The 13,177-nt window shown below is 44.4% G+C and overlaps 1 protein-coding gene across 2 annotated transcripts in view; it reads right to left on the bottom strand.

Annotated features, from left to right (window-relative positions):
* The window catches only part of LOC125102236 (fibrocystin-like), an 85,923-nt gene that overhangs the window by 45,205 nt on the left and 27,541 nt on the right, over positions 1-13,177 (bottom strand). For both annotated transcript variants that reach the window (XM_047733201.1, XM_047733200.1), the window contains exons 15-22: positions 10,421-10,535; positions 9,144-9,422; positions 8,063-8,152; positions 7,869-7,959; positions 7,047-7,189; positions 5,276-5,406; positions 4,106-4,281; positions 1,338-1,476 (exon numbers count right to left, since the gene is read on the bottom strand). In XM_047733201.1, coding sequence (XP_047589157.1) covers positions 1,338-1,476; positions 4,106-4,281; positions 5,276-5,406; positions 7,047-7,189; positions 7,869-7,959; positions 8,063-8,152; positions 9,144-9,422; positions 10,421-10,535 — 1,164 coding nt within the window. The remainder of the gene's footprint in view (positions 1-1,337; positions 1,477-4,105; positions 4,282-5,275; positions 5,407-7,046; positions 7,190-7,868; positions 7,960-8,062; positions 8,153-9,143; positions 9,423-10,420; positions 10,536-13,177) is intronic.

Below are 13,177 nucleotides of genomic sequence, written 5' to 3'. Positions count from 1 at the left end.
TCAGAGTAACCCAAATCAGCCTCTAGCATTTCTGAGTTAAAGCGTTGGCATGGGGAATGCAGGACTGCAGGATGGCTAAGATGGCCGCTCCCCCTCCCCCACCGCTGCTCCTTCACTCCTTGATCCTGTTGATGGTCTGCACATCTTTCCTGCCCAGCGGGCCATGGAACACTAAGTCAAGGAGAGCAGACCACAGACTCAAGCTCTCTGTACCCGCCCTTTATACACCGCCCCAGCCATGTATGAGCAGAACTCATCTTGGCACATGTTAGAAAAAGATGGAAAGAAAAATGTTAAAGGCAGCGCATCTCGAGTCTTTCATCCCTATTGGGGTTTAAGTGAAAAATGAAAAAAACGAATTAGAGCACACGTGTGTTCCAGGAGTTGGGTGGATGGAGCCTGATCCTTGGTTACTGCTTTATAAACAGCGCCTAGACTCTGAGGTCTAGTAAGAAGCAACGCTTATGGGCCTCTAGTGCCATCTGGTGGTAAGTTCTTAGCAACAGCTTTTTTTGTTGTTTTTTATTAACATATAATGTATTATTTGCTTCAGGGATGGGTACAGGTCTGTTATTCATCAGTCTTACACGATGCACAGTTCTCACCATAGTACATACCCTCCCCAGTGTCCATCACCCAGCCGTCCCATCCTTCCCACCCACCCCCTTCCAAGAACCCTCAGTTTGCTTCCTGAGATTAAGAGTCTCTTATGGTTTGTCTCCCTCCCCAGTCCCATCTTGTTTCATTTTTCCCTCCATAACCACCCCTGCCCTGCCTCTCAAATTCCTCATATCAGTGAGATCATATGATAACTGTCTTTCTCTAAAGACTCATTTCCCTTAGCATAATAACCCCCCAAAAAAAGAAACAGCTGGGTTTTTTCCTTAGACTATTTCATTTCGCTTCGAAAAATTCCAATTAGATTAATATATGGAAAATGGAATGCGGAAAGTAAGCAGAATACAGTGGTAATGGGAAGCTCTGAACAGCAGAAAAATACAACTACTTAAAAACAAATTTACTAGAAATAAGCTCTCAAAGTGTAGGCCCCAGACCAGTAGAATCAGCGTTGCCTGGGAGCTCATTAGAAATGCAAATTCTCAAATTCTGAGGCCTCCCCTCAGAACTACTGAGTTAGAGACAGAGTGGTTAGGGCCCAGCAATTTGTGTTTTAACAAGACTTCCCAGGTGAATCCGTTCTGCATTGTTAAGACTGAGAACCGTGGTTTTAAGCAACAAGTCAGGTAGCTCTTCCTGATAGAAGTCCCACCTCTGTGTCCCCCCCAGGCCAACTAACAACCGTAAGAAGGGACAAGTGAGCAAAGACCTCTCCCTACCTTGCGGTGATGAGTGGGAGCTCCCGGCCGCACCCCACCAACCAGAAGCTGATGTTGTAGACTGGAGGGGATCCCACCACGCAGAGCGACTCTACCAGGTTGCCCCCGGGGCGAGCTGTTTCGGAATCTGCTTGAGAAACTAGAGACCAATGATCCCATCGTCAGCAAGCAACTGGTGTCTGGCGGAAAATCCCCGCGGCAGATGCTGAGTTACTTAGTTCTCAACCCCCACTTCAAGCAGAGATTCCCACCTGTCTGCCACTATGAGAGCAAAGGAAAAGGAGGCAGGAGGACGCGGCTTCAGACCAGAAGGAAAATGTGAGGTCATGGTTGAATGAGACAAACGCTAATTCCATAGCTAAGTTTAATAAGCCCCACACCAGGCCAACGTCCCTCCCGACGCTATGCGATGCACCCCCACACAGAGAGGACCTACTGCAGCGGGACTGCTACCCCTTCCTCCTTTCCTCCCCAAGGCCCCTGGCAACTCTGGGAACCTACAGCAGATCCCCTTCAGAACACTGAGCGCACAGGCGCCCTCTAGGGGTATGTGAGCGCTCATTCACAGAGCGGGCTCAGCATATGCGCAGAAACAGGGCAAGCCTTCAAACGAACTACTGCGCAAATCCTGATTTTCCACTTGTATTAGGTAACCATTTGGCTGATCAACATAACCTAAGACTGTTTCCTCATTGGTTAAGTGGGAATCATAACACATCAATCTGCATGGCACAGGGAGTTTAGTGGGATGGCAGATTCAAAATGACCAGCATAATATTTTATGATTCTCTTCCCCTGGGTAAGGGACACATCTTCCCCAAGACTGTATGATCAGAACAGTGGGCAGTGTTCTGATCCACTGTTCTGTGGACTGTCCAAAGCGCAGCATCTTTGCATGACCCCTGCTAATTTGGCATGATACTAAGCACACAGTAGGTGTTCAATAAATGCTTATTTGCTCATCTGGGCACAGAGTCATTGAAGGCTTGGCTCTGGTGTCCAGATGACAACCCCCCCATCCCAGCTGTGTGATTTGGGACAAGATATTCAACCCCTCTTAGTTTTGGTTTCCTCATCTACAGAGTGGAGATAATAGGACCACTTCATGGGCTTCTGAAATCTCAATGAGAAGTAAGTGATAGGCACCATTACATACAAGGAACGTTCATAGAGGAGAGGAGATCAGAGCATATAAAGTGTGAAGCTGATCAGATAAATCTCAGTTAACAATGGCTATCGGGCCTGATTGTGGAGGGTTCATCTTGCCATTAAATCATCCTCAAAGCAAAGTCATCGCCAGCAGGGAAACTAGACAAAATGGGAGGGGGGCCTATTTCACCCAAGCCACTCCTCCCTTCCCCCCTGCCCCTCACCTCAACCCTAGGTGGTCCCACATACTGGAGCATTTGGTGGCTAAAGGGTGGGGCAGTGAGGAGGGGCTCTGGCTCCTGGACTTCAGGGGTTTAGAGAGAGTGGAAACAGAGTTGATCATCTAGTCCTGAGTTCCCAGTCAATGGTTCAAGTGCATGAAATATTGATCGCCTCAGCACTCCAGGAATCCAGATAGTGCTTAGGTGGGGGGTGGGGAGAGCAACAAAAGGTCCAGCCAGTTGTCTTGGGCCCCAAGAAATTCAAGTGGTTACCCCAGCACTCCATTTGAATATTATCATCGCCTAATTATGCCATAACATGAACAGGGTTTGAAATCAGTCAAAGCACAGATGTCCCCAAACACTTAAACCAGTGAACCAGGTAAGAAATGGAATTTTGATGAGTATCCTAGAATCAGGAGATTTCAGGGCCGAAAGTGAGACCTCCTGCCACCATCCCCCAATCTCTCTTGCCCTCAGCTCTATAACTTTCAGACACAAGACTATAAAGGGAAAAGGGAAAGTGGGCAAAAGTTGGAAGCCTCGAAGCCCAGGGACAGACTGCCCCATTCTGTCTTGGCTGTGGGTTTCTCTTCCCCTGAGTGCCCATCATACTTGCACAGCCTGGACTCCTGATGACAGCAGGACCCCTGATGAGCTCTTTGTCCCTAAGACTCATGGACAAGCAAAGCTAGGGGAGGTTGCTGTGCCTAAAGGAGATCAAGGGGGAAGATCATGGAGGAAGGGACTAAGCTTGAGCTCTGAAAGTTGAGTAGGAGGAATGTGGATAGGCAGAAAGCAGGACAAGCCTATTCTCATAAAGACATGGTTAACTCTCTCACTTTTCTGAGTCTGCCTTGAAGGTGTAAATGAGACCTTTAGCCCATTTACAGGACCAGATATTGCCTTATTCCTTCCAGCAATTTGCAGGACAGACATAAATTCATGGATAGGTGTAGAAATCCTGCTAACCTAATAATAATCATGATAATAGTAATAATAACTGTTTATATTTATTGAGAACTTCCCATGGTCCAAGACCTGTAATGACTTCATTACATTCTATACTTCAGTTAACCTTCACAGTAATTCAATAAGATGGGGTCCTGCTTATGCCCATTTTACAGATGAGGAAACAAAGCTTCTCAGCATGAAAGTGGTAAAATTGGGGTAAGAGCACAGAAGAGCAAGCACTGGATAAATGGGGGGGGGGTTAGCTAGAAAGATAGAGGGACCAAGGGCACACAATCCCAAACCAATCTTCTTTCCAGGACCAATCAGACAAGACGGGGAGTCATGTGTTTCCTCTGCATTAAAAGAAGAACTGCCACAAGCAGAAAAGTCTGAGGTCAGCATTTGATAGACAGGCCCCTTAAAGAGAGCAGATTCAATAATCACCTGTTATGTTTGTGTCCGCAATAATAATTTCATCCACATAGAACCCACGGGTCTCCTGAGACAGAGGGAAGAGGTCGATCTGGTGAACCAGCACAGGGGAGTTTACCAGAGCTGGCTCGAGATCCACAGAGCCACGCACACAGGTCTCCCAGAGGTCCGTGCAAGTGAACCGCCAACTGAAAAACAAAGCCCACAGCAGAACTGGGCCTCTCTGTGTGCACCTGCAGCCCCTTCCCAGAGAGCCAAGTTCACCAGCCTGAGGGCCTGCAGACTGTGCAGTCAGGAGAGACACTCCAAGAACCCCTGCACCCCAGCAGTCCTGTGTGCCATGGGTACAGGCATCCCATCCAAGACAAGCTCAGTGTGTGGTATCACGTGGGTGAGGCACACTTCAAGGCAGTCATTCGCTCATGACAATGTCAGCAGCATTTTCAGATTACAGTATAATTATGTATCTTCAGCAGGTCATACGTTAGGCTCTACCCACAGAGAAGATTAATACTCCTAGACTCACTGAGGTTTAAGACCACTTACAAAACCCGTAAGACCAATATGGAAAGAACACAAAATCAAGGGAGCAAGAGGCCTGAGTTTCATTGCAGAGTCTTTATTTACTTGCTATATAAATTTTGGTGACTGAATAATTCTCTGGGTCCCAGTTTTTCCTATCAGTAATGTCAAGGAACAGTCTCTAAAATCTCTCTCACATAAGATGTTCTATCATTCTATCCCCATGAAAAGTGTCAAGGGTATTTGCAAAAAGTATTATATTCCTAACAACTAACTACTCTTAAATCAAACTTCTTAGTTGACTAAGATGTGTTCAGAATCCCAAGGGAAGGGGTGCCTGGGTGGCTCAATTGGTTAAGAGTCCCACTCTTGATTTCAGCTCAGGTCATGATCTCAGGGTGGTGGTTCGAGCCCCATATCCAGCTCCATGTCAGGAGGGAGTCTGCGCTTGCTTGAGACTATCCTTCTGTCCCTCCCCCTGCTTATGTGCATGCTTTCTATCTCTAAAATAAATAGTTAAATTTAAAAAAAAAGAACCCCAGGTTAATATCTGAGGCCCAAAATAAGAAATCATCAGTACCTCACATGGGCCCCTATCCCCAAGACAGCTAATCATCCCAGCCAGCAGAATTGCCACCACACTTCCCACAGATTAGCTACCTGTCGGGACTGGTCCCCACAAGACTCCAGTCACAGGTGATGTTCTTCTTAATGAAGTTTTGAGAGTCGGTTGTGAAAAATACGGTCACCTTCAGGATGTTATTCTTGTGGCCTTTGTATGCAAGGCACAACTATGGACAACAGAGAAGGGTATGAGTTCGATTAGTGCAAGAAGTAGCCATTCAAGCAATGTGTCATCAAGAGGGTCCCGTCCCTAGGAAACTCCCTCATGCTGTGATAGTTAATGTCAGTCCAGGTCCCATCCTCCTGGAGCTTACTAATCTCACCAGAAAGGCAAACAGAATAAATTGTCATTGACTCCACGGAGAGTTATGAAATGCCTACCACTGTGCTTGGCAGTTAGGACTTTGGAGTATCTCAGCTAGAACACACTTGTTCTGACCCAGTTACCTGTGTAACCTTGAGCAGTTCACTTCACCTCTCTGAGCCTCAGTGCCTGAACTCTAATTCACTGTCATCCTTGGTTTCTGAGTTAAGCAAAATTCCCAAGAAGAATTTATTACAGAATTTTTTTTTTCCACAGTTGGCCTTTCAAACTGGATAATTCTTTTCTGGTCAGCAGGGGGCGTGGAATGGGGTTGTCCTGTGCATTGGGGGATGTTTTGCAACATCCTTAGAAACTGCCCATTAGATGCCAGTAACACTTCCCAAGTGTAACAACCAGAATCATCTCCATAATTCCAGACTTCCCCATGTGGGCAAATGGCCCCTCTTTGGGATCCCGTCCTGTAGAGGGCACACTGGAAGATGGATGGGACCCCAACCTGACATGCCTAATCCCAGCTCCCCGGGGAAGTTCCACTAAGAACTGACTGAACCCTGAAACACATAGGAGATGGAATTTTGAGGAATATCAAAGAATGATATGATCTCAGGCCTGAAAGAGAGTCCTCTAGCCACCCACCCCCAAACACTGCCATGAGTTCAGCCAGCCCGTTAGGCTCCCTCTAGCTCCCAAAGGGCAAAGAGGCTGCTCTCTTTTTATGAAAGATGGCAGAGCTTGGCACAAAGGATATAAGTTACTCAAGAAATGTGTTAGTCAACCCATCAATTTAAAAAAAAAAAAAACAAAAAACGATAGGGGTGCCTGGGTGGCTCAGTGGGTTAAAGCCTCTGCCTTCGGTTCAGGTCATGATCCCAGGGTCCTGGGATCGAGCCCTCATCAGGCTTTCTGCTCAGTGGGGAGCCTGCTTCCCCCTCTCTCTGCCTGCCTCTCTGCCTACTTGTGATCTCTGTCTGTCAAATAAATAAATCAAATCTTTTAAAAAAAAACATAATAAAGAACAGTGACTAGCATTTAACAGAGTCCTAACCAGTGCACACATTAGTAGGCTATCTCATTTAATCTCCACCACAATTCTAGACCATATGACTACCCATTTCACAGAGGGGTATACTAAAGCGAGACCCTGAGGACATGTAGGGGTAGCGTCAAAATTCAAAATCAAACAGTCTGACTACAGTGTCCACGCTCTTCCCCAATGAGCAAAGAAGATCCTGGAGCATGTAAAAACATCCATGGGTCTACAGCTAAGACAAAGGCATTTCCATGGAACCACTAACTAATGAAGGACCAGAGGTATCTGTTCACCACTTGAAACAGCAGCTAAGAAACCCAGAATCTCAGCCTGAAACACACAGGGAGCAGATCCCAGCAATCACTCCTTTTAGCTTCTGCTTCCTCAGTCTCAACCCCAGAGTATAACCCTCCCTACCCAACCCACCCAGGAGGGTGAGCACTGCTACTTACGTGCGTGTACTGATCTAGCTGGTAGCCCTTCTGGGAAGCTGGGGGTGTTAGGACAAGATGTCGAGGCTGGTGGAGGCTGAACCTCCCGCAGAAGGGCTCTGTTCCACTGGTGAGGTCCCCCTCAAAGCTGGAACCTTCTGGGCCTGGAGGCAGATAAAACAGGAAGACCGGCATAGAGATTGATAAGACAGAGCTTCCCAACATGTGTCAAGGGGTTGGGTTATGAGTTCACCATGACATCAGCCTTTGGGTTAGCAGAGCGAGGCTCGAGCTTGAAGGCTTGAAGGCTCCTGACAGCAGAGCCCCATTCTGTCTGCCACAGAGCATCGAACATTGATGACAATTTTTTCTGTGTACCATGGCATCAAAAACTATTGAGAAGCAGAGACAAGGAGCTCTGACTATAACTGAGCTCACATTAGTATCTTAAAAACCATCCCTGGCATGTTTATAATTTGGTAAACATGTTTCATGTAACAATTCAACTGTTTCATGCAACAATTCCTTTATTTGGCTACAATTTGAATTAAATAAGATATATTGTTGTAGTGTTTTCATTCCCCCCTGTATGGTTTGCCCTTTCTCCCATGGGCAGCATGGGGAGCACTTGGCTCCACCTGACAGCCCCAGGGAAATGGCTTTTCTTTCTCTGAAACCCACACCAAGTGACCTCCTCCCACGTGTGCCATCACTCTGGTGACCACTGGGTGTCCAAATCCAGCTTCCGTAACTTTTCTTGACTCTGGTAGCAGGAAATGAAAAAGATAGAGAGATAGACAATGGAGAAGAGGATCAGCATTTGTCAAGGCAAGGCAAGCACACCTTGTTCAAACCCAAGCCAGAGTAGGCTGCTAGCCGAAAGTGGTTCCAATTTGCATTTGACGGCAAGTAACTCCTCAATGGCTCTTTGAATCTGTTTTAAAAAAACAAACAAACCAACTCAAGAATGTACACCGGGGACATAAAGATCCCTCCCCCAACTCCTCCACCTGTCATTATATGAAGAAGGTTCCCACCTGATGGGCTGTGACATTTCCAGAGATTGGCTGACTGGTGACATTGTCCCAAGTAAGGACGAAGCTCCCTCTGCCAGACACGGTCAGCATCTGTCGAGAGTGACAGGAATAAGTGACGCGGGCTAATTAAGCCAGAGAAACTCGGGACACATCTCCTCCACTGTCTGTTTCCTTTTATTTGTAATTTCAGTTTTGTCTAAACTCACTACCATCTAGAAACATCTGCGAACCCAAGTGTCAGCACTGAACGAAAACTCTCCTATGTCTATCTCCCTATTCACCCGTGTCCCCCACTTCTTGTTAGGGTGTGAGACGTCAGTGCAGCCCCTGAAGGGCCCCTTTCAGCCCTTCTCGCCTAGCACCCTCTCCCAGGGGTGCGGTGGGGGCCGGAGGGCAGGAGCAGAGTCTTATTCCGTATCTGCTTTGCTCCTCACATGCTCCCTGACAGGCACACTATATTTTAGTTACAAAGGAAGATCGGTCACTTCCATCACTTGCTCTTTTCTACCTTGTTCTATGGTTATTTGCATACATGTGTTACTATTAGACTCTAAAGTTGAAAAGCAGAGTCCATAAGGATTCATCTTTGTACGCCAAGAAGTAAGCAACTGAAAGGGCACTGATATTGTTCATTCCTAACAGTAAAATTATCTTAATAATAAGACTTGGCGGGGCGCCTGGGTGGCTCAGTGGGTTAAAGACTCTGCCTTCGGCTCTGGTCATGATCTCAGGGTCCTGGGATCAAGCCCCACATTGGGCTCTCTGCTAAGTGGGGATCCTGCTTCCCCCTCTCTCTCTGCCTGCCTCTCTGCTTACTTGTGATCTCTCTCTCTCTGTCAAATAAATAAATAAAATCTTTTTTAAAAAAAAACTAAAAAATAATAATAATAAGACTCGGCATTTGTTTGAGATGTCCTCACAATCCTATTGGATAAATACCCTATCCCTCTGGCAGCAGAATTATCATTACGACTCAATCCTCCTGGCTCCCAGCTAGTGATCCTTCCACTAAGCCAGATGATGTTCCTTCCAGCGTTCAGGCCCTGAATCCAACCCCACAGGATGGAGAACAGCCGCACACCTGGATTTCCGGAAGTCTCTGGGCGTGGATTCGGATTTGCTGCTTTTCGCGGTGGTAAGTGCTGACCACATCAGGATTCAGCCAGGTATTGTGGATCTGGACGCCAATTCTCATTCCCCTGCTGGGGGCTCTCCCACAATGCTCTGCTTCCAGGTAGTAGCTGGTGCCACCAACCAGCTCCAACTTGGGGGTCTTCCGTTGCCGAGTCCCGTCATGCCCAGTCTGCTCCCAAGCGTCAAACCAGTCAGCAATGCCCACCCTGATGGAGGCCACTTTCACCTGGGGCCCAAGAAGTATATCACAGTCAATACTATGAAGCTTATGGGCATTTTCTTCTTAAACCGCAAGTGCCTGAACAGCTACTGACAGGGTCTTTGGACTGTCTGCTTTTCCAATAAGTCAGCTCAATCACACGCCTGTGGTTGTATATGCTTCTCTGCTCCTCACTCTATCTCTGTCTCTCTAATAAACTGTATTCAGATAAGGCTGAATGGTCCATGTTTAGAGCAGAAACAACCAACCTGAAACCCTGGCTTTACATGATACTATGGATAAAATAATACTAAGCCAACTGAGAAACCTAGAATGACTTGACCGCACCAACATCTACAATGTTTCTCTAGCAACTAGCAAAATAATTCTGCAGAAGCATGTTAATAATTTGAGGGCATAAGTGGTTCTTTGTCAGTGCTGCTAGTGAATCTTGGCTTTTTGTTAAAAGCACTTTTTCTTATCCTTCAAAGCTGACCAGGAAATTCCTAAATAAGACTGGCTACATCTCTGCCCAAAAACCAGGGAAAAATGCACAAGTTTTAGAATCAGACAGAGTCTGAACTCTAACCACCATGCCTCTTTTGATCCAAGTGGCCCTGGATTGGCCATATAATCTTTCTAAGCCTCCATTTTCTTATCTGGAAAATGGAGATAAATATAATTAGCCCACAGAGGTGTTGTGAAGATCAGAGACAAGATACATAAACAATGTTGCTTAACATTGGGCTTATAGTAAGTGCTCAATAAATGTGCCAACACATTCAACCAAATTCTTTTTCAACAATTAAAATCATGTCAATTATATCTCAATTTTCAAAAAATTTAACAAAAAATAAACCCACCCACCCCCCCAACAAAATGAAACATTAAAATTCCTAGTTGCTTAGTGACATGTTACAATTACAAGTAGAATATGAACGCTTTGGTGTTTATTCTTTTTTTTTTTTTTTTCAGGAGTAAAGAACTAGGGACAAGAAAAAGAAAAGTAAGAGGAAGGTGAATACCTTGGTCTTTGGGTCCTCTGAATGACTGAAGTACAGGGAAGCTTGGTTGTCAGCCTGGATCCAGAAAGTGTAATTATTTGTCTCGGGAGCCACAAAGAACCCACTGAGCCGTGCTCTGGAAAGGAGAGAAACAGAGAGAATTAAAAACAGCCAACACCCGGGTCACAGACCCAACAAATGAGTGCTCTTGCACTTTGTTTTTCCTTAAAAAAAAAAAAAAAAAAAAAAGATTTTATTTATTTGTCAGAGGTTAGAGCACACAAGCAGGGGGAGCATCAGGCAGAGGGAGAGGGAGAAGCAGGCTTCCTGCCAAGCAGGGAGCCCGATGCAGGCCTCTATCTGAGGACCCTGGAATCATGACCTGAGCCAAAGGCAGACACTTAACTGATTGAGCCACCCAGATGCCCCACTGTACTGTTTTTCTTTGTGGCAAGGAGGAAGAAACACTTGACTCTGTCATGTGAGTGGCCAGCATACGCTGGAAATAGCTATTCCTACAGCACCTGCTAGTCTGTATCTCAACCCATCCCTTCACAATGGCCACAATTCCCTTTGTAATCAAGGTGTCTTTGGGAAAGTTGTAGCTGCAGCACAGGACTGTCTAAAGGCTTAGCCCTTTAGACCTTTAGACCTGTACCCCTGAAATAAATTATATGTTAGTTAAAAAATTAAAATTAAAAAAATTAAATTAAAATTTTTTAAAAAATTTAAAAAAAGAGTAGGAGTCTGGGAGATGGGAATAGAAAGAAGACTTTTAGCTACCCACCCCTTTGGACCTTATGAATTTTTATCTATTTAATATATTATCTAGTCAAACAATAGTGAACCAAGGTTGTGCTCTCCTGACTCTTACGTCTTCCAATTCCTTTTGTTTTTAATGTCAACTTATAACTTGCTGTGAACAACCCGGCTGATTCCTAGCTTTTATATAGTCACACCCAAGATGGTGGCCGTCATCCCAGCCGTGTTTTACACATGACAGACTCTTCCCTTATCCATCTTTCTCTCAGAAGCACCATTTGTCATAGCCTGAAATCCAGTGATGACTCCTGGGTGAGCAATGGCACCTATTTGGAACTTAGAAAAGATCTCGGTTTTTCCAAACTGGACCATCCTGTCTTATGGTGAAAAAGGAAAGAAGAATGATACACCCTTATACTTCTCCTGTGTTTGCTTTCTGAAGCCACAAACCTGTGTCTATGTATTTAGAAGAAATTATCTAGAATGATCACCTGTGCTTAGCTTAGCATTGTAAGTAGTAAAGTATGTCTTTTCTTCAGTAGGTTTCTTTACAATTTCAAATGTTATCACAATTGTTTATATGAATGTAGAACACCTTGATATTTCATTTTATATATAAACTATTTAATAAACATGCAAGATTGAATGTTAAAAAAAAAAATTTAAAAAAAGAGAGAGAAAGAGAAATAGAGGTGCCTGGGTGGCTCAGTGGGTTAAGCCTCTACCTTCAGCTCAGGTCATGATCTTGGGGTCCTGGGATCGAGCCCCACATTGGGCTCTCTGCTCAGTGGGGAGCCTGGTTCCTTCCCTCTCTCTCTGCCTGCTTTTCTGCCTACTTATGATCTCTCTCTCTGTGTCAAATAAATAAAAAAAATCTTAAAAAAAAAAAAAGAAAGAAAGAAAGAAAGAACGAGAACTAGAGATCACCAACTGAAATGGCCCCAAGTGTTATTAAGAGAAGCTTCTATTTTGTCTCCCTCATGGTAGATATTAACTTCACAAAAGGTGCTTCTGTGGGGTCTCACAGACTGCTGTGTCTCTTTAAAATATCATATTCCTATGGGTGAGAAAGGAGGTATGCCATAATGTGGTATAGGTGGACTTCTGGAGAAATCACAAGACTTGAAATCAGAAAAAATCAGAGCTTCTTTTTGATGCTTGATAGTTTTATAACATTAGAAAAACACTTTACCTATGGTTCCTCATCAGCAAACTAGACCTATAAATATTTCCTCAGTTGTTGCTTCTCATGAACTAACTTGTCTTTGAAGGTCTGGAACATGGTAGTAAGTCAATACATAATCTGTTGAACTAAATAGGAAATTCGGGAGACACACTGCATATGTGGAGGAAGGTCAGTCCTTGCTGTCTGACCTTGCTCTGTGGCTGTACATGCATGTGACAAGGCTGGTCATTCCCCAAGATAATGACCTTGCTCTCTACCTTCTAAAGCCTCCATAATGAACACAATGTTGTGTGTAACATAGGTGATCAGTAAATAGTTTTTAATTATTTGAAGGTTTACTAATTAAATATTATCTCACAAAAGGGTGGGGGAGTGATTTGCTCTGAGCCTACCAATTACCTCAACACCTACAAAGATTATTTTTCCAATTAAAAATATTACAACCCACAGAGAAAACTCAATCAAATGTGTCAACAATTTCAAATTAAAAGACACATCCTACAACTTCAAAGATGCAGGCAATTTTATGAAATACTTCAAAAATATGACCATACATTTTTTAATGTTTCAGATCAATTCTAGTGACCTTAATATTAGAGACAGATATGGCTAAGCAAATGATTAAACTATCTCAATAAACACCAAGAATATTTTCTGAAAATCATTTTGAAAATAACTATTTCAAAGGTCCACCAATATAATGATTTATCAATTAATCAATAAATACTCTAATTTTTTTAATTTAAAAATTTTGAATTTTAAAGAAATAAAGGACAGAGAGACTGGGAAGAGTTACTGTGGTTTGTAACTCCTCCAAATGACAGTTAGAC

Source organism: Lutra lutra, chromosome 6 (assembly GCF_902655055.1).
Source record: "Lutra lutra chromosome 6, mLutLut1.2, whole genome shotgun sequence".
In the NCBI taxonomy this organism is placed as follows: domain Eukaryota; kingdom Metazoa; phylum Chordata; class Mammalia; order Carnivora; family Mustelidae; genus Lutra; species Lutra lutra.
Note: the sequence above shows the minus strand (reverse complement) of the source record. Positions and strands in the feature narration are given on the sequence as shown.